General features: G+C 38.7%; 2 protein-coding genes across 2 annotated transcripts in view; one reads left to right on the top strand and one right to left on the bottom strand.

Moving 5' to 3' along the window:
- Positions 1 to 11,728: 11,728 nt before the first annotated feature.
- LOC113668852 (uncharacterized) overlaps positions 11,729 to 20,713 on the top strand; it is a 31,798-nt gene continuing 22,813 nt past the window's right edge. Inside the window, exon 1 of the mRNA XM_089193601.1 lies at positions 11,729 to 11,906. Coding sequence (XP_089049727.1) covers positions 11,857 to 11,906 — 50 coding nt within the window. The 5' untranslated portion in view covers positions 11,729 to 11,856. The remainder of the gene's footprint in view (positions 11,907 to 20,713) is intronic.
- On the bottom strand, positions 12,672 to 20,206 carry LOC113666500 (uncharacterized). The gene is made up of 9 exons (XM_089193603.1): positions 19,762 to 20,206; positions 18,980 to 19,260; positions 18,341 to 18,559; positions 17,089 to 17,268; positions 16,185 to 16,332; positions 15,661 to 15,878; positions 14,989 to 15,208; positions 14,193 to 14,467; positions 12,672 to 13,961 (listed from the first exon to the last, which is right to left on the bottom strand). Exons 2-9 carry the CDS (start codon positions 19,172 to 19,174, stop codon positions 13,800 to 13,802), a joined length of 1,617 nt encoding a protein of 538 aa, XP_089049729.1. The 5' UTR covers positions 19,175 to 19,260; positions 19,762 to 20,206; the 3' UTR covers positions 12,672 to 13,799.

The following is a 20,713-nucleotide window of genomic DNA, read 5'->3' as shown; positions in this document are numbered from 1 at the left end:
GCTCAAATGTCTGAATTACCTCAAATGACTCAACCAGTTCAAATGACTAAATTCCCTCAAATGATCCAACCAGCTCAAATGACCGAATTGCCTCAAATGACCCAACTGGCCCAAATGACTGAATTGCCTCAAATGATCCAACCAGCTCAAATGACTGAATTGCCTCAAATGACTCAACCAGCTCAAATGACTGAGTTGCCTTAAATGATCCAACCAGTTCAAATGCCACAATTGCCTCAAATAATCCAACCAGCTCAAATGTCTGAATTACCTCAAATGACTCAACCAGTTCAAATGACTAAATTGCCTCAAATGACCCAAGCAGCTCAAATGACTGAATTGCCTCAAATGACCCAACCAGCTCAAATGACTGAATTGCCTCAAATGACCCAACTGGCTCAAATGACTGAATTGCCTCAAATAACTCAACCAGCTTAAATGACTGAATTGCCTCAAATGATCCAACCAGCTCAAATGCTACAATTGCCTCAAATGACCCAACTGACTCAAATGCCTGAATTGCCTCAAATGACCCAACGAGCTCAAATGTCTGAATTGCCTCAAAAGACTCAACCAGCACAAATGACTAAATTGCCTCAAATGACCCAAGCTGCTCAAATGACTAAATTGCCTCAAATGACCTAAGCAGCTCAAATGACTGAATTGCCTCAAATGATCCAGCCGCCTCAAATACCTCAGTTGCCTGAAATGACCCAACTGGCTCAAATGACTGAATTGCCTCAAATGACTCAACCAGCTAAATTGACTGAATTACCTCAAATAATCCAAGCGGCTCAAATGACTGAATTGCCTCAAATGATTCAACCAGCTTAAATGATTAAATTGCCCCAAATAACCCAACCAGCTCAAATGCCACAATTGTCTTAAATGATCCAACCAGCTCCTGTGACTGAATTGCCTCAAATGACCCAACCAGCTCAAATTACTGAATTGCCTCAAATGATCCAGCCAGCTCAAATGACCAAATTGCCTCAAATGATCCAACTAGCTCAAATGCCAAAATTGCCTCAAATGACCCAATTGGCTCAAATGACTGAATCGCCTCAAGTGACTCAACCAGCTCAAATGTCTAAATTGCCTTAAATGACCCAAGCAGCTCAAATGACTGAATTGCCTCAAATGACTTAACGAGCTAAAATAACTGAATTGCCTCAATTTATCCAAGCAGCTCAAATGACTGAATTGCCCCAAATGATCCAACCAGCTCAAATGCCACAATTGCCTCAAATGATCCAACCAGCTCCAGTGACTGAATTGCCTCAAATGACCCAAGCAGCTCAAATGACTGAATTGCCTCAAATGACTCAACCAGCTCAAATGACTGAATTGCCTCAAATGACCCAACTGGCCAAATGACTGAATTGCCTAAAAATAACTCGACCAGCTCAAATGACTGAATTGCCTCAAATGATCCAACCAGCTCAAATACTACAATTGCCTCAAATGACCTAACTGACTCAAATGCCTGAATTGCCTCAAATGACCCAACCAGCCCAAATGTCTGAATTGCCTCAAAAGACTCAACCAGCACAAATGACTAAATTGCCTCAAATGACCCAACTGGCTCAAATGACTGAATTGCCTCAAATGACTCAACCAGCTAAAATGACTGAATTACCTCAAATAATCCAAGCAGCTCAAATGACTGAATTGCCTCATATGATTCAACCAGCTTAAATGACTGAATTGCCCCAAATGACCCAACCAGCTCAAATGCCACTTTTGTCTCAAATGATCCAACCAGCTCCAGTGACTGAATTGCCTCAAATGACCCAACCAGCTCAAATTACTGAATTGCCTCAAAGATCCAGCCAGCTCAAATGACCGAATTGCCTAAAATGACCCAACTAGCTCAAATGCCACAATTGCCTCAAATCACCCAATTGGCTCTAATGACTAAATCGTCTCAAGTGACTCAACCAGCTCAAATGACTAAATTGCCTTAAATGACCCAAGCAGCTCAAATGACTGAATTGCCTCAAATGACTTAACCAGCTAAAGTGACTGAATTGCCTCAAATGATCCAGGCAGCTCAAATGACTGAATTGCCCCAAATGATCCAACCAGCTCAAATGCCACAATTGCCTCAAATGATCCAACCAGCTCCAGTGACTGAATTGCCTCAAATGACCCAACCAGCTCAAATGACTGAATTGCCTCAAATGACTCAACCAGCTCAAATGTCTGAATTGCCTCAAATGATCCAGCCAGCTCAAATGACCAAATTGCCTCAAATGATCCAACTAGCTCAAATGCCACAACTGCCTCAAATGACCCAATTGCCTCAAATGACCCAACCAGCTCAAATGACTGAATTGCCTCAAATGACCCAAATGGCTCAAATGACTGAATTGCCTCAAATAACTCAACCAGCTTAAATGACTGAATTGCCTCAAATGATCCAACCAGCTCAAATGCTACAATTGCCTCAAATGACCCAACTGACTCAAATGCCTGAATTGCCTCAAATGACCCAACGAGCTCAAATATCTGAATTGCCTCAAAAGACTCAACCAGCACAAATGACTAAATTGCCTCAAATGACCCAAGCTGCTCAAATGACTAAATTGCCTCAAATGACCTAAGCAGCTCAAATGACTGAATTGCCTCAAATGATCCAGCCGCCTCAAATACCTCAGTTGCCTGAAATGACCCAACTGGCTCAAATGACTGAATTGCCTCAAATGACTCAACCAGCTAAATTGACTGAATTACCTCAAATAATCCAAGCGGCTCAAATGACTGAATTGCCTCAAATGATTCAACCAGCTTAAATGATTAAATTGCCCCATTAACCCAACCAGCTCAAATGCCACAATTGTCTTAAATGATCCAACCAGCTCCAGTGACTGAATTGCCTCAAATGACCCAACCAGCTCAAATTACTGAATTGCCTCAAATGATCCAGCCAGCTCAAATGACCAAATTGCCTCAAATGATCCAACTAGCTCAAATGCCAAAATTGCCTCAAATGACCCAATTGGCTCAAATGACTGAATCGCCTCAAGTGACTCAACCAGCTCAAATGTCTAAATTGCCTTAAATGACCCAAGCAGCTCAAATGACTGAATTGCCTCAAATGACTTAACGAGCTAAAATGACTGAATTGCCTCAATTTATCCAAGCAGCTCAAATGACTGAATTGCCCCAAATGATCCAACCAGCTCAAATGCCACAATTGCCTCAAATGATCCAACCAGCTCCAGTGACTGAATTGCCTCAAATGACCCAAGCAGCTCAAATGACTGAATTGCCTCAAATGACCCAACCAGCTCAAATGACTAAATTGCCTCAAATGACCCAACTGGCTCAAATGACTGAATTGCCTAAAAATAACTCGACCAGCTCAAATGACTGAATTGCCTCAAATGATCCAACCAGGTCAAATGCTACAATTGCCTCAAATGACCCAACTGACTCAAATGCCTGAATTGCCTCAAATGACCCAACCAGCCCAAATGTCTGAATTGCCTCAAAAGACTCAACCAGCACAAATGACTAAATTGCCTCAAATGACCCAACTGGCTCAAATGACTGAATTGCCTCAAATGACTCAACCAGCTAAAATGACTGAATTACCTCAAATAATCCAAGCAGCTCAAATGACTGAATTGCCTCACATGATTCAACCAGCTTAAATGACTGAATTGCCCCAAATGACCCAACCAGCTCAAATGCCACTTTTGTCTCAAATGATCCAACCAGCTCCAGTGACTGAATTGCCTCAAATGACCCAACCAGCTCAAATTACTGAATTGCCTCAAAGATCCAGCCAGCTCAAATGACCGAATTGCCTAAAATGACCCAACTAGCTCAAATGCCACAATTGCCTCAAATCACCCAATTGGCTCTAATGACTAAATCGTCTCAAGTGACTCAACCAGCTCAAATGACTAAATTGCCTTAAATGACCCAAGCAGCTCAAATGACTGAATTGCCTCAAATGACTTAACCAGCTAAAGTGACTGAATTGCCTCAAATGATCCAGGCAGCTCAAATGACTGAATTGCCCCAAATGATCCAACCAGCTCAAATGCCACAATTGCCTCAAATGATCCAACCAGCTCCAGTGACTGAATTGCCTCAAATGACCCAACCAGCTCAAATGACTGAATTGCCTCAAATGACTCAACCAGCTCAAATGTCTGAATTGCCTCAAATGATCCAGCCAGCTCAAATGACCAAATTGCCTCAAATGATCCAACTAGCTCAAATGCAACAACTGCCTCAAATGACCCAATTGCCTCAAATGACCCAACCAGCTCAAATGACTGAATTGCCTCAAATGACCCAACTGGCTCAAATGACTGAATTGCCTCAAATAACTCAACCAGCTTAAATGACTGAATTGCCTCAAATGATCCAACCAGCTCAAATGCTACAATTGCCTCAAATGACCCAACTGACTCAAATGCCTGAATTGCCTCAAATAACTCAACCAGCTCAAATGTCTGAATTGCCTCAAATGATCCAGCCAGCTCAAATGACCAAATTGCCTCAAATGATCCAACTAGCTCAAATGCCACAACTGCCTTAAATGACCCAATTGGCTCAAATGACTGAATCGCCTCAAGTGACTCAACCAGCTCAAATGACAAAATTGCCTAAAATGACCCAAGCCGCTCAAATGACTGAATTGCCTCAAATGACTCAACCAGCTAAAATGGCCGAATTGCCTCAAATGATCCAAGCAGCTCAAATCACTGAATTGCCCCAGATGATCCAACCAGCTCAAATACCACAATTGCCTCAAATGACCCAACTGGCTCAAATGACTGAATTGCCTCAAGTGACCCAACCAGCTCAAATGTCTGAATTGCCTCAAATGACCCAATTGGCTCTAATGACTGAATCGTCTCAAGTGACTCAACCAGCTCAAATGACTAAATTGCCTTAAATGACCCAAGCAGCTCAAATGACTGAATTGCCTCAAATGACTTAACCAGCTAAAGTGACTGAATTGCCTCAAATGATCCAGGCAGCTCAAATGACTGAATTGCCCCAAATGATCCAACCAGCTCAAATGCCACAATTGCCTCAAATGATCCAACCAGCTCCAGTGACTGAATTGCCTCAAATGACCCAACCAGCTCAAATGACTGAATTGCCTCAAATGACTCAACCAGCTCAAATGTCTGAATTGCCTCAAATGATCCAGCCAGCTCAAATGACCAAATTGCCTCAAATGATCCAACTAGCTCAAATGCCACAACTGCCTTAAATGACCCAATTGGCTCAAATGACTGAATCGCCTCAAGTGACTCAACCAGCTCAAATGACAAAATTGCCTAAAATGACCCAAGCAGCTCAAATGACTGAATTGCCTCAAATGACTCAACCAGCTAAAATGGCCAAATTGCCTCAAATGATCCAAGCAGCTCAAATCACTGAATTGCCCCAGATGATCCAACCAGCTCAAATACCACAATTGCCTCAAATGACCCAACTGGCTCAAATGACTGAATTGCCTCAAGTGACCCAACCAGCTCAAATGTCTAAATTGCCTCAAATGACTCAACCAGCTCAAATAACTAAATTGCCTTAAATGACCCAAGCAGCTCAAATGACTGAATTGCCTTAAACTACCCAACCAGCTCAAATGATTGAATTGCCTTAAATGACCCGATCAGTCAATAATAGCCAACTGCCTTAAATGAACCAACTGGTTCAGATGACTGAATTGCCTCAAATGACTCAACCAGTTCTAGTGACCCAACTGCCTCTAATGACCCAATCAGCCAATTAAAGCCAACTGCCTCAAATGATCCAACTGGCCCAAATGACAGAATTGCCTCAAAGGACCAAATTGGTTCCAGTGACCTAACTGTTTCAGATGACCCAATAATTTCAAATAACATTTACTTTCTGAAACAGCAGAACCTAACATGTGGCCATCAGCGAAAATGACCCAATCAGTGCAAGTGACCCAACTGCCTGAAATGATCCAATCCACTCAAATGACTCAATAAGCTTAATTAAACTACAAAAAGCTACAGGAAAACAATGCAAGCTGTTCACAAGTGTTTCCATAGAGCAGGGAAACAAGAGACGAACAGCACATCTTCATTTCTTAATCACGGTCGTTAGTAATTCTGTGAGAACAGTATCGTTCGCGTACTCGGGAAAAGTAGAGAAAAACTTTCGTTTGAACAAGCCATACATTAGCGTTTCCATGGAGCAGGAAAAAAATCGACAAAGATCATGTTTTCATGCTATTAGTAATTATCTGGGAATACGCTTGGAAAATGTAGCAATCGCGCGCTCGGGAAAACTATAGAAAAACGTTCTGGAAAACAAGCTATCAGTGGCGTTTTCGTGGAGTAGGAAAACAATCGACGATTTTCTTGTTTTTTTGGCATTTACCGTTTGCAATTCTGCAGGAAAACGCTCGACAAATGCAACGTTCGCGCGCTTGGGAAAATTATAGAATAACGTTCAGGAAAACAAGCTAGACACTAGCGTTTTCGTGGAGCAGGAAAACAATCGACAAACATCATGTTTTCATGGCATTTACCATTGGTAATTCTGCGAGGAAAACGCTCGGAAAATGCAGCGATCGCACGCTCGGGAAAACTTGAGTAAAATGTTCAGGAAAACAAGCTATACAATAGCGTTTTCGTGGAGCAGGAAAACAATCGACAAACATCATGTTTTCATGGCATTCACCGTTAGTTATTCTGTGGGAAAACGCTTGGAAAATGCCTTGTTCGCGCGCACGGGAAAACTATAGAAAAACGTTCAGGTGAACAGGCTATTCATTGGTATTTTCCTGGTGCTGGATAACTTGCGATGAACTTCGTGTTTTTCCTGAGTTTTACTGAGGGTGAACAATGAATTTGCCGCACGTTTTCCGATATCGGAAAACGTCAGTTTAATGTTGAATTTCTCAGTCATTCACCATTTCGGAAAATTAACAGTGAACGCATGTTTTTTTGCCGTGCACGTTTAGCGTGATTGCGTGACAAACATGAGTGATGACACACGACTTCGTTGGTGAACATCGTTGTGCCATTTGGGGAGCCAAACGTTTCTTAACTGAAACTGTAAGCAATCAAAGCATCTTGGTTTATCGTGCAAAAAAGACTTTTGTATATACTGGAGTTGTATGGAAGCAGAAATAAGTCAAGAGTTGCGATGGTCTGCGATGATTTATGAACAGCTTCGAGTATTGTAAATGGTCAAGCCGGACGTTGTAAATACTTTTCAAGTGAACATGGCGATTTGAAACAAAAATAATGGAAACATCACTCCTTAATCACTGGTTTCAGAAGGTAAGGGTAACATATTGAGTTTCTGATAAAGCATAGCTCAAAGCGGTAAGATTTGCAGAAATTATGGCTTCGATAATAAAAGAATAATTGGATTATCTGCGGTTATTTACACGGCGGCGTTGCGATTTGCACGAATTCGCAGTAATCAAGAGCCCCAAATTAATTTTTATATCCTTGAAAAGAACATCGTTTCCAATTTTCAGAAATGCTCATCTCAAGTGATTCCGAGTTATACCGAGTAGGAAAAATTTTTATTGAAAAACTGCTCCAAAATGAAATTTTTAATCAATCAAATTTTGGCGATTTTCAAATATTCGCCAATAATTCATAGTTATGTCAATAATCCCGTTATTAGATTGAAATCATTTTTTAATACCTCGTATACAAATAGATAATATTCGGAAAGACTTGCTTTCTTTTGCGCTTTTGAAGAATAACGTTTTTGTTGCCCTACTCGTCGGCTTCATTTCGGCCACTGTTATGGCGGTTGGGGCTCGATACAGTGTTTGGTGATTTTCTAGAAAATAAAAACAGTTCTGAACAAAAAAATTATACCACGTTTATAGACTTACCCTAAGGTATCTTTGAGCGAAGTATGAAGGTAGGGCTTTTTCTAGGCATGTGCCACATTTTTTTGATTTCACGCGGTCTCCAGAAAAATTCTCTCTTAAAACGTTTCAATCTCTGTAATGTGGCCAATAACAATATCAATTCAACTTAACAACTAAAGAGAAAACTTGATTTTTGTCCGGAATATATTTCTGTCATGCGCGGATGGAATCCAGGTATTATTTCTAGGTTTTTACAAATATCTCCATTGTCGAATCCTAAGTCTGTCTTCATCTTCAAGTGTTAATAATGGTATTCTTGTTCTAGTTTGTCTTCGTTTAAATCAAACCCTCGCAGCGCAAGAAACAGATGCTGGGCAAATTTTGTATTTCAGTAGCTAGCGTTGCCAAAATCATGGAATTGAACAAAATTAAAAGCCGTGTATTTCCAGCCAGAGGACAATCAATGAGAATAGTCGAAAGAGAAGTTAAAAAAATTACAGGTTTAAACACGAATTGAAAGTTACTTTTCTTCTAAATTTTTACGCTTCTCAGAGATCGAAACGTAAGCGGAAAATCGGTGGAGCGAGCAGCCACATCTGGCGACATCAAGGGAAGATACAATAAAGCAGTCCATACTATTATGGCGTATTGTTTCACTGACTCACTGGTCTTACAGGTGTTATTATACCCGTCAATCGACTCGTCGTTTCTTTCAATTTTGGCTCATTTTCCCAAACCGAAATTATCCGTCGCGCTCGATGGAATATCATTTCAACTGATACTGAGATCTACATTACATCTAAAGAAGAAAAGACTAAATCTATACATAATTTATTAAACGTTGACCATAACAATGTTACAAGAGGGTTGTCGGTGAATTAACGGTCTAAAGCCAAATGTCCACAAAATACAGCTCCGCTTAAAATCCATACCGACTGAGCTGCGTGTACGGACGATGCCCTTTGGTTGGTTACATTCATCAAAACTTTCTGAATATTTGTTTATTTTGAGTCAATTCTAAAAACGATGTGTTGATGTTGAGTTCACAAATTATTTGATGAATAGGTCAGCCATTGTTTAGCGGGTATTTACTCTATGTAACTTTTACCACAAGGCCGTGAGTTTCTTTTTAGCGTAATGCATAAGACTCGTGTTATGCTAAAACTAAGTAATCGAAACCATCTTTCAAATAAGCTTGCGGACATGGGAATCGCGACCATGAAATATTGGGTGACAACTAAAATATTCCTTTGCGAAGATCGATCTCATATGAATTTCTCTCCTGTCACTGAATCTGGATGAACATGTATTGTAACGTCTACAATAATATCAAATGCCAAATGCCAAATACCCTGATAATCAGATGTTAAAACCAAGTGTTTATTGCAACTAAACAGTATGGTTATGATTGTGATTTCTACAGGACCTTGATTAAAGAAACATATTAAAGATCAAGACCAAGAACCAAGTCTAATTAAGTAATTTACCACATTTTCACGCTTTTGAAAGGGTAATTTTAAAGTAAGAAGACGTACCTGACAGTTTTCTCTTGCCGTAGAAGCTTTATTCCGTCCAGAGGTAGAAAAGTTAATCTGACTTATTGCCGAGCTGACTAAAATTGAACCAACTCCCCGGCTTCTAATCGATCAAAGAAACCATTTTTCTTCCGTAAATTGACCCCAAATGAATCTCGTGCTTTTCACATAACATCCCCAGCGTTTAGCTGTACAATAAATGACCGACTAAGCGTTGAAATCTTAACTTTATTTCTGTTGCATACCCCAACCACAGTGCACGCTAACAAATGATTTTAGTCTAAGCCAATCAATTGATGATACCCCCACATATTTACAATGGCCTAATTATTACCTTATGAATAAAACAAACGAGTGTATCACGACTAATGTAACAAGTATTCGGCAAGGACGCGACGAACTCTCACGCGATAGGGCTGATAAACTGCATCACTAACGCCTAATAAATCGAGTGCATTTACGCAAGCTATGTTGTTGTCAACAACAATCCGTTGGTTGCTTCACACGAGCTTGCTGACCTGGCCTAGCCGAGTACGTGATTGAATCAAGCTATTTTGAGGGCCTAGCGACAAAATGCTTTACGTACAATAGCATCTTACTCAGGCTGACAACATTGATTAAGGTCAACCCAAGAGCAAGTCTGATCATTGTCCTGTTTCCATATACATTTGAAAGTGGTAATGATCAAATATACCGGAGGTCAATGAATTTATGATGTGGTTTCTTCCATCGGTGTTCGATGAATTCCAGTTGACACGAATAGAAACCAGTCTTTTCCATCGGAATAATCGATTTTCCGATGGTGAGAGACTTAAGAAAAAAAATTAGTGTTTAGTTGTAGTAATATGCATGTATAACTTATAGCAACAAAGCCCTAGAGGTAGATCGCAGCTGCACTTGAAAAATGCTGTAGCGTTGCTATCTGCGACCAGTTTTTTGATTGTGTAAAACAGAATACAAAGAGACTGCAAATAAATTTTATCCACATTCATTATGAACACAGTTTTATTCCTAGACATGTTTGCAGCAAAATCTATTTAGATCCCTACTCGGTCCGTTAAGCAGCGATATTCTAAAAAATCACAATTGAAACGATCTAACTCCATCAAACGAGTACCTGTGAGAGTAAATGAGATCTGTGAACAGTTCAACCGAAGGGTATCAAGGACAGCAACTAACTATTTCAAAAAAATTATTAATAAGTTTCGAGATTTATACTGAGTGATAGATAGATGTATTGCTTATACAAGCATGTGGTTCTTGGAATGAAGGTACCTCGAAACCAGATTTTTTTTTCCGTGTTCAGTCAATCAATCATTGGTCTTGATATCATACCTGGGGAATCTTTTAGAAGTGATGATTCAAGAAACCGACCAAAAATTGCACTGCAAAACTTTCAAAAACTTTCAGAATTATCCAAACTTGGTAGATTTATTTGTCTTTCTAGGTTTTATTTTGAGTTTCTACCGTTCTTTCCATAAAACCTCGTAATTTCTATGGAACCTCGTAATATCAATAATTTTGACTCATGTAGTATACACATCGTTTTGCTGCAGGGTGATTGGTCTCAGGTGAATGACCACTGGATGCTCGTAGGATTTGATGTAAGGGCGAAAATTACATCTGTACAAAATGCTGCCTTGCTTTTTTGTTCGTCTAATAAATTATGTTTATTAGATGACATTTTTAATCTGTGGTTACTTTATTTTGGCCTTTTTGGTTTGTTTTGATTTTTTTTTGTTTTGGTTTTGTCATTTGGCTTTTCTCTTTAATTGGATACAGCTGTAATTAGGCAATTTCGTCTGCTACTGTGCTCGATTCTCCTCAGTTTCGGAGGTTGTACTGGTGGGTTGGATTATTTTTCTTTTTGGATTTTTGGGCAAAGCCGAAGGTGATAATGTTATAATCTCAAATAACCAAAAAATAATTGTTCCCAGATTTCAAAAGAAAAATATTGATAGGCGTAGATTATCAAGTACGTCATTATACAGACACCAATATGCACTACATGCAACAAAGTTGAGAGCTAATGTATTTTCAGATTTATCTGGTCTAAGGAGAAAAAAATGCGGCATTGCTGGTTGACTTCGTGCGAGTTCCAATAGAGTTGAAAGGCCATGTCATTGGTTGACATCGAGCCATGCTAAATGAAATAATCGAGCTTTCTGGAATCCCAATTGATCCCGGGAGCAGACATCAACTAGGGTTTACTATCGCTGGAAACAAAGAGGGAATAGATATGGCCAAACAGCTTATATCTGGAAAACTGGTCAGTTCAAGATACGTTGTTGTGTTAAGATTATCATTACTTCATATCTGTGTCCTTTTAAAGGCAGCTGCCCCAGTCAAACTGGAAGTACTTCCGGTTAGGTTGTTTTAAGTTCTTTCGAAGGATAATTCTTGATGAGCTGTTCGACGATCGTGTTAAAATCAAGAGCTACCACTTATCGAAGAAAGAGCTAACACTGCTTGATACCCATGGGAAGTCGTGGTTTTGATAGGAGACGATCAAATGACTCGAAAGGAGGGTAAGAAGTTATAGTAAAGTTATCGAATCAACTTTTAAATTGTTGCTTGTAAATGTCTTTCACTTTCCTATTTAGGTGCAAAAGTAGTATAGGGAACTGTTTTGCTTTTTTTTTTCCTACCCTATTCGCTGATTGAGGGTTTTTTTTCTTAATATTAATTTTGAATTTGTCCTCAATTGGTTTCTGAAATTTTTTACGAATTAATATTTCCTCATCAGATCTTGCCTTACTTCGATTTCCAATATCACTTATTCTCTGCGTGTCCCCATACAAACGGATTCTTCATACAGTCCCAGTGAAATCAGAGACAACGCGAAAGTTTTATTTTCCTAAGGAACAAAATCATAAACCAGATCAATTTGAAAACTAGGGGATCTGCAAGTGCAAATATCCGTTAGAGTTAAAAATATAAAACTGTTTTAATGGGGCCTTAAACTGCATTTTAAGAAGTAAATCTAGAATCCAAGCTTTCGCCGACCAATGGCACCATCACTCACCACCCCGATGATGCCGTTGATCGGCGAAAGCTTGGATTTTAGATTTTACTTTTTAAACAGCAGTTCAAGGCCCCACTAGAACAGTTTAATGTTTCTTATTATGCCGCTGAAGGAAAACATGAACAGATCCGTTCGAGTGTTTATAACCAACATACCTACATTGTGATGTCGCGCGACCAAAATACCACAGTGACATGATGCAATTTTTTTTCTAGTCACGACACCGTATAATGCATAAATTGAAACAGTTTTAATCAGAACACGTACAAATTATCTAACAAAAGCAATTTAATACAATCGTGACGAAGCTCAGGGCCTTATTGCCCTCATTATACTCTTGGATAAACATTCTTTCCTTACTGAACTTGAAACTAGTTTTGTGTGAAGTTTTTAAAACTTTTTAAATTAACCTGGTTTGTCAATTTTACAACAGGTGTATAGTCAATGCTACGAGACATACACAGTCACTAAGACCTCATGTTCCATTGTGACGTATTGGTATATTCTATCTATATTCCAGGAAATAGAGACTTTGTTTTCCGTAAATATTGGTTTTAGACACTCAATTATTTCTCAAGCTTGTCCCACGCAGATACCTTTTCATTGTTACATTGTTTATATGCTTGGAGAGCCTGAGAAAGGTAAAAGCACTGAGTGTACCAGGAATTTATGGGGTGACGCTTTTTGATTGTATCTTAACAACGATCTTCTGGACTCAGACGCATAGCATATTTCGCCATTAAAAACATTTTACTTCGTTATTACATTAAACAAATACGGAAGTTGTCATTTTGCCCTGCGTGACTCGCTCTTCATGATACTCGCTGATAAAGTCTATTAGACTGCGCACGTCTACGCGCCAAAGACCATACCATAAACGTTGGATAGTTAGGATTCAACAAACATACATGTACGAAATGAGGTCTAATTACTCTGTTATGGTCAAATCAAGAAAGGGCAATGTATTGAATTAGCTAGGTATAGACTGTATGATAAGCTTAACTTTACACGCATTTTGATGCAGCCGCATAGTATGTTTCGCCATCAACAACATTTTACTTCGTCATGTTGCCCTGCTTCTGTTCAGTAATAGATCACGGGAGAATGAAGTAAGACCATCGGTGAATCCATTTGTCGATTAGAGACCTGGTGCACTGGTAACGAATTACTTTAGCAGAGAATATATTACTCTTATTCGCGCCAGTATGAGTCATGGAAGATACAGATCACATTCGATCAAATAATTGATTGATGAAGTATTAATTATGGTACAATTACTTTCTCCCATATGTTATCCTCATGAGAAAAAAACGTATCTCATAGAGGAACAGCTTACAGTTGTTGATGATCCCGTGATTTGATGCATCGTATCGCCTATAACAAGCTGATTAAATTTTCAAGCTTCTTCGTTGCTGCGGCGCAGTTCACTGCAAATAAGACTCTGAACTTGTTTAACAAATTGAAGAAATTCAGATAACTTCGCAACGATGTCTTCAGGCTTCCAATTTTCATTCTTTAATTGTTCGTCCCAGTCTTTGCAGTGTAGATGCAGATCGACCTGCAAAAAAAAAACATTTTTATCAGTAAATAGCCATAGATTTACATGCTGAAAATAAATTTTGTCAACAAAACATTGAAAATTGAAACTTTCCTTGATTGGCCAAAATGGACACTGCGATTACTCGTGAAAGCGATTATTTATTTCATTACAAGTGTATAAATTGCGTGTGTCTGATTCAATATGCGAGGATGCTAGTCACAATAATGATGACCATCAAAATTTTTGTACCGTTTCTCTTTCCTCTTTTTCCTCTATATCGTAAGATAACGACATCTCCTTAGAAAGGATAACGAAAAATCCAGCTTGTGGTTCGAACACAGTTCGATGAGAACATCGTCTGTGACGTAGAAATATTTCCTTTGACAAAGTTTCATCGGCGGGGAGATTTGGTCCATTTACTTCATCGTCTTCCGTGAACGTAAAAGTTAGCTTGGACAGATATGATAACAGAGCTTGTCTTTCATTTTCGTCAAGATCAGCATAATCGGTAGACACGGCATCATCTAAAAGAAAAACATGATTGTTATGTCTTTGGCCAAGTTAAACAAACAAGGCTAAGAGCATGCATCATCTACTGAAAAGCAATGTTTTATTTGAATCTGAGGTGATCTGCATTTTTTTAATGGTATTTTAAGTTTCGTACGTTATGGCATTAATTTCGATCAGAAGTTTGAAAAACATTTATGGTTCTTTACATTCATCCAGTACTTTCATTATTTTATCTATTTACTTATTGGTAGATTTATTGGCAAGAATGACCAACTAGCAAACTTGACTCCTTGAGAGTTCAAAGTTACACGGACCGGCAAACTGAAATTTAGTACAGGACGTGTTCCTGATGACGCTTATACAGCGTGAAATGACGAAGTACTCCCAACGGGTACTTCATGTTTCATGGCAGACATAGCTTTTAAAAACGCATTTTACGTTTGATTACCTATATTTTGGCAGCTTAAATTAGTATTGATCACTGAAAAAAAGAGTGAATGACTTAAATACATAAAGTTACTTAAATAACGTTCACCATTTCGTTTCCGTAAAGTTATTCTGCAATCAAGTTCGCTTCCGGGAAACAAAATGTCAGCCTGTAGAAATCTGCGAGATGGAAGGGCCAGCCATCCTCGACACCTTGAGCGTGTTTTTTCATCTTCGAAATAAATTTCCTCCAATATATTTTTGACGTCGCTAAAGGGGACTGCCTTCTCTTTCACTGCTTTGTCAGAGTCCTTGTTCAGTACCCATATCTGTTATTCATAACAGTGCTTAAGTAAGTAAGTAAGTAAGTGATGTCTTTATTTAATGAAGGTGACATAAAAACTAATAAACTAACGGCCCAATTACTTCAAGTGAAACATTTTTTATATCAGTGGATACAAGATTATCACTAGATTCATCTTAAATTCCTTAATTCATGCTTTGGGTTACCATCTCAAGTGTCATTCCGCAATCATGCAGCCAAACAAATGTGGGTGCTTACATCCAAGGGTTTGAAATAGCTTCGTAAGTTTTGAAACGAGCGTAACTGAACTGAACTATATATAGGCTACTAAAAAGTGGATTTAGTTTTCCGTGAACTATGAATTTAGCCAAACGTGCGTAGTTTTGAGAAACCAGTAGGTCCAGAATCTTAAAAATTGGGGTATAAAATCAAGTTTTGAGCCGGTTGAATTCTCCTCCCTGCCATCCTTCTACGTACCTTGCCTCTCAATTCGTGTCCACTGGACACAACGAAGGTCAAGTCATATCTTGCATGATATTCTCTGCGGTATTTCTGACCAAAGTTTTTCTCGAAGACTTGCTGATCAACATTGACACCTTCCTTAAATGCGATTTTCCAGTAATCCTGTCCTTCCTGAGGTTGAAATTTTTTCGTTGCTTCTTCAATACTCCATTGTTCTTCATCTGAAACCTCCGCTGTAATCAATCGAGCGTTTCATATTCTTACTTCTGCAGGTTTAGCCGGAGTGGATTTCAGATCTTATAGATTAGAACGCCACCAGCGAGTTTTGAGTACATTTTGATCATTATTCTTACCATCATTTAGATAAGTGATCAGCAAAGTTAGGAGATAGCTGCAGTAGATTTGACTTTATGACAATTTATTAAGGTTTATTACATATTTATTCATGTTGAATGGATAATTTCAAACTGATGAGTCAATACTCATAAAAGAGAGAACTGTAATAGTCTTTTGTAGCAAATTATACTCAGTAAGTTTACCTTCATCGGGTCCGCGGATCACTACCTTTCCAAAATGACACCACATGTCGGCCTTCGACCCCTTTTCCCTTTTAATTCTGCGCAGAGATTCCAAAGCATCTTCTTTTAGTCTCAACTCGTATGCCGTGCTATCACTACAACTTGATTCCTTGATAAGAGAAAACAGAGGAAAACTTTTTACTGATTGTACCTCATAACTAACAACTATTCACCAAAGTGGAGGTGGCTAGTGGTGGATATTTATCTCGCCGCTTCGAGGCTCGATAAATATCTTCTTCCAGCCATCGACACTATGACTAATTGTTGGTTCTTATATACTTAAACAGTGAGATAAAAATAACTCAAAAAGATGACTATAACTCAACTATTCCGCAACGATTACGACATTTTCGGGCGCAAATTCCGCGTGAGTTGCTCGGCGGTAAAAAGCAAAGGATATCCAGAGTTTGACTAGCGAATCAAAGCGCGTCTTCAACGCTATCCACTCACATTGGTATATCCTCATAGTCGTTGGTGGTTCTCCCTTTAACCTGTAACGGGTTTGCACCATTATAACTCATTGCAGATATAACTTATGGCGAATAAGTGCTCTGTTCTTTCAGAGCTGCGCTACTAATTTACCACCTAGGAAAAGTGACAACTGATAGAGATTGATGATTATGAATATGATAGTTTCAAGGTTGGTGCTAGCATGTTAAAGCACACTATAAGAAATATCTGAAAACCTCATAACTGAGAAAAGGAACTTAACAACTATATCACAAAACAAATCAAAGACATCATCGTCAATACAGTAAAAATAAAGTAACGAAAACCGCTGAGAACAAAAACAAAAACAAAATCAAAAATAAAACCTAAAAAACTCGTCTTCACCGTTGAATTGTCTTCTTCAGAATGAACAAACCTGCAGAGGTTCATATTCCTCAGTCGGTAGCAGTCGATAATGTTCATCCTTTTCCAGAAGACCCAACCAACTATTCTGAGGCTTCAGCATTAACTCAGAGTTTTCTGGAAGATTCCAGCCATCGATGTAGCAACAAACCTTGTTACAAGGCTTTTCAACTCCCCTTAGTCTTGCCCCTGCCTTCACATAAAATAATCAAGGAGTTAAAATATATTTATATTGAGTAAGAGGAATGGTACGTTTTGAGCCCGGTAAAGAAATAGAGAAATATGTTTTTTTTGTCTTGTCATGAGTGTGAGACTAAGTAAAAAATTCTAAGTCCCCATGAGGAATCGAACCTCAGATCTTTCGGATGCCGCACTCCGATGCCCTACCATTAAGCCACAGTGACTCTAAAGTGAGCGAGATCCATTACGAAGTTCATATAGAACACGCGTCCTGCGTGTCTGCTTACCATCTCTCTCAATCTATTTACAAACATGACGCTATCGACATCGCTGATCTCAGTAGTATGCAGGACGCGTGTTATGTATGAACTTCGTACTGAGCCTCGCTCACCGTGGAGTCTCTTAGTGGTAGAGCATCAAAGCGCAGAACCCGAAGATCTGATTTTTTCCTCTTTGTCTCACGCTTGTGACAAGACAAAAAACATCATTCCTAAACTTATACTGCAATCAAAGAAGGTAACTTAAATTTTGGATTGTCATTACAACCAGCAGTGGGATATTGTGACAGTGCAAGGTCCACAACATTTAGTTCTTTTCCCGACATAAATATATTATAACGATTATGGTTAAGGATTGCACTGACCCATCAGTTTTACTAATTATAAAAAATGAGAGCGTCAGCACTGGAAAATGTAGCTTAAGTCTGCGGAAAATTGCCTAACAGGCTTTTCATTCATTTTCTGCACAACCATTGTTTATCCGTGAACCGATCCTCTCCGTGGCCTGTATTGCAGCTATACATCTAAGACCACTCTGAGAACCAATTAGATTGCACATTTCGTGCTGATGAACAGATCCCTTGACTTGCTCACGTAAATTCGTTTCCTGGCAAAGACAAGACGAAAGAATTTCCTTCCATGGAATTTTACCCACGAAATAGTATGAGGTTTGTTTATTTTTTAACAGTTGGCAACGAGTAAAAAAAATATACCAAACAATTGTTCCAGAAAACTTTTATGTTAAGTTGTGAGTTCGAATTGATCATGTCGACTGACCTGTAGACCACATTATAAGGTGATACTCACCACTATACTCCAAATACGTAATTTTGTCATATCTCTCTGAGACCTGGTACCACTCGTTATATACAATGCTCCTTGTATACGAATCATCCTTGCCCCAGTCTGTGTACTGATTTTTTTGAGGGTATCGCCTCCTGCACCAAAGACGATTCCTTTGTACTTATCTGGAATTTTTACCAGTTCACCCGGAGATCCTTCAGTTTTCCTTCTCTTAACTTCTTCCTGTTAAAATCCCACAGAAAACAAAGACCCACGAGATGAAAAACAACTTATGATACAGAGATACCAAAAACTTGTCGAAAATTGTACAACTATTAACGACTCAAGGTCGGCATCCTTGTGCTTCCACTCGTGGTTGTCAAAGACAGTGTAAGGGACTGAAATTTTTATTCGGGCAATATTCTATTTATCTAACAGTCGTGTGATTAAGTAAAAGTAAAAGGATAGCCGGATGGAATTCCAGGTCCATCCCAGAGTTGTTTCCTTCATAGTACGGTGAACATTTACGGAATCATTCCCGTTTTTAAACGGATTTTTTTAATTTGAAACTAAGGGATGACCTGATGCAATTGCAGGTCCTCTTCAAAGTTGCTTCCATTTACAGAAAATTTACAGAATTGTTCCAGGTTTTAAATTTCTTACCACTTTTTCTGAGATTAATCTCTTCGCAAGCGTTATTTGTTCCCTGTTTCCAGTGATAGTAAATCCTTCCTCATCTCTGCTCCTTGAAGTGATATTTGCTGAAGAACTCTTTTTGATCTCCTTTATCACTAGTCCTCCCCTTCCAATAACATGACCTTTGAGTTCCTTGGGAACATGCAAATATTCGTTCTCCATTGTTCTTTCAGGATTTGTTACTACAGTCTGGAGCTATCATCTGAAAACCCTGGAAAATGGGTTTGCTCTATGGGCAGTTTTCCAAACTAAAGTCGACGTTGGAAAGTAATCATCTTTGTCATAGTTGTCAGAGGAAGTATTCCGTCTTGATGTTTTTTAATTTAAAAATATATTTTGACTACGTTAATTTACAATTTTGGTCCGAATAACTTACAAGATTGCTATTTGCACATGTACTGCATCGTTTCTTCTATCTTATTGCAAATGTAGCGTACAGCATCTGGGAGATTTTTAGTATTTTAGTATCCGAGTAGAGGAAATTTAAACAAATTTGACAAAACGGCTGTGAAATTATACTTCACCGATGATCATTAGTTTTTAAACGTAATGATCACGCAAGTGATGACCTCATTATCAAATTTGCTTTAAATACGATTGTAAATATTACTTTTAAATCTAGACAATGCCGAACCATTCTTTGATAAACAATAACAAAGCTAGAATACACTTTTTTGTCAAGATTGTCGCCAAATGTATTCGAAACGAAGAACCTCGTCTTGAATGAATATTTGATATGGTTGCCCTACCGTTTTCCTTTTGATTCCATACGATCGGGGATGCTCGTAAAATTAATTTATCCAGCTTAAGATCGATACAGCACGAGAAGTGGAGATACAGCCGGAAGTACTTCCGATGTTGCCAAAATCTTGGTCGAATCTCAAAGTAAAAAGTTCTCTTCGGCTATCTCAGTAGCTGGAAATAATGGAATCTTTTTTCGGCTCACTTCTGCCAAAGGCAAACGTTCAAAAGGAATAATCGCTAGCTAAAGCCCTCTCTTCTCATTGGCATTCGTTGCGTTCTGTCGGCTGTAGATCGTCTTCAGAGCCCGCGGTACACTTTCCAGCGAAATAGATTAACTGATTCATGTACCATGCATCAGATTTCCCCACAATAATATTTTTTAATAATTTGCCGTCAAATCACTTTCAATCCAAGCAATCTTCAAATGCTTTCTTTGGCAATCCGTAGTGTCTACGAAAGGACAATAGAAACTGTCATCGCACATTCCTTTACTCAGACCCTTAATAAAAGATAAAATTCTTACGAATGAAGGAAGACGTGTTCGTCTAAAGCGTTAAATGGTTAATAAGAAAAGTAAATAATGAATAAATGAATGGAAATGAGTCTTATAAAATAACAAATGTTACAATAAAACTGATTCCTCAGAACAAACGTATTTTGCCTATAATGTACGAAGGCTGGCGTTTGAAACCAATATTTTTCAAGAAAGTTAATTAAATAGTACTCTGAGAAAAGGATTCTGATAGGAAAACAAAGAGATGTAGTTGCTCTACTTTCTTCATGGATGAATTCAGCATATGGATTACAAATATGCGAGACGTAAAAAGTAAGGAATGGAAACATACTTGCAATGACATCATACTCAGGCTGACAACATTGATTAAGATTAAAAAAAACTCTCAAAGACAGTGCTGAGCGTTGGTCAGGTAACGAGAATTTCCTTTCCAATTAACATCC

Source organism: Pocillopora damicornis, chromosome 14 (assembly GCF_964200805.1).
Source record: "Pocillopora damicornis chromosome 14, jaPocDami1.2, whole genome shotgun sequence".
Classification (NCBI taxonomy): Eukaryota; Metazoa; Cnidaria; class Anthozoa; order Scleractinia; family Pocilloporidae; genus Pocillopora; species Pocillopora damicornis.
The sequence above is the reverse complement of the archived record's forward strand: the minus strand, read 5'-3'. Positions and strand labels throughout refer to the sequence as shown.

What these genes read in the sequence shown, in the direction of transcription:
- LOC113666500 (XM_089193603.1), bottom strand. Translation starts at nt 19,174, where the DNA reads ATGGAGAACGAATATTTGCATGTTCCCAAGGAACTCAAAGGTCATGTT. An exon ending in GATTAATCTCAGAAAAAGTG is followed by an intron (nt 18,560 to 18,979) that starts GTAAGAAATTTA and finishes GGATTTTAACAG; the next exon opens with GAAGAAGTTAAGAGAAGGAA. An exon ending in GACACGAATTGAGAGGCAAG is followed by an intron (nt 15,209 to 15,660) that starts GTACGTAGAAGG and finishes TATGAATAACAG; the next exon opens with ATATGGGTACTGAACAAGGA.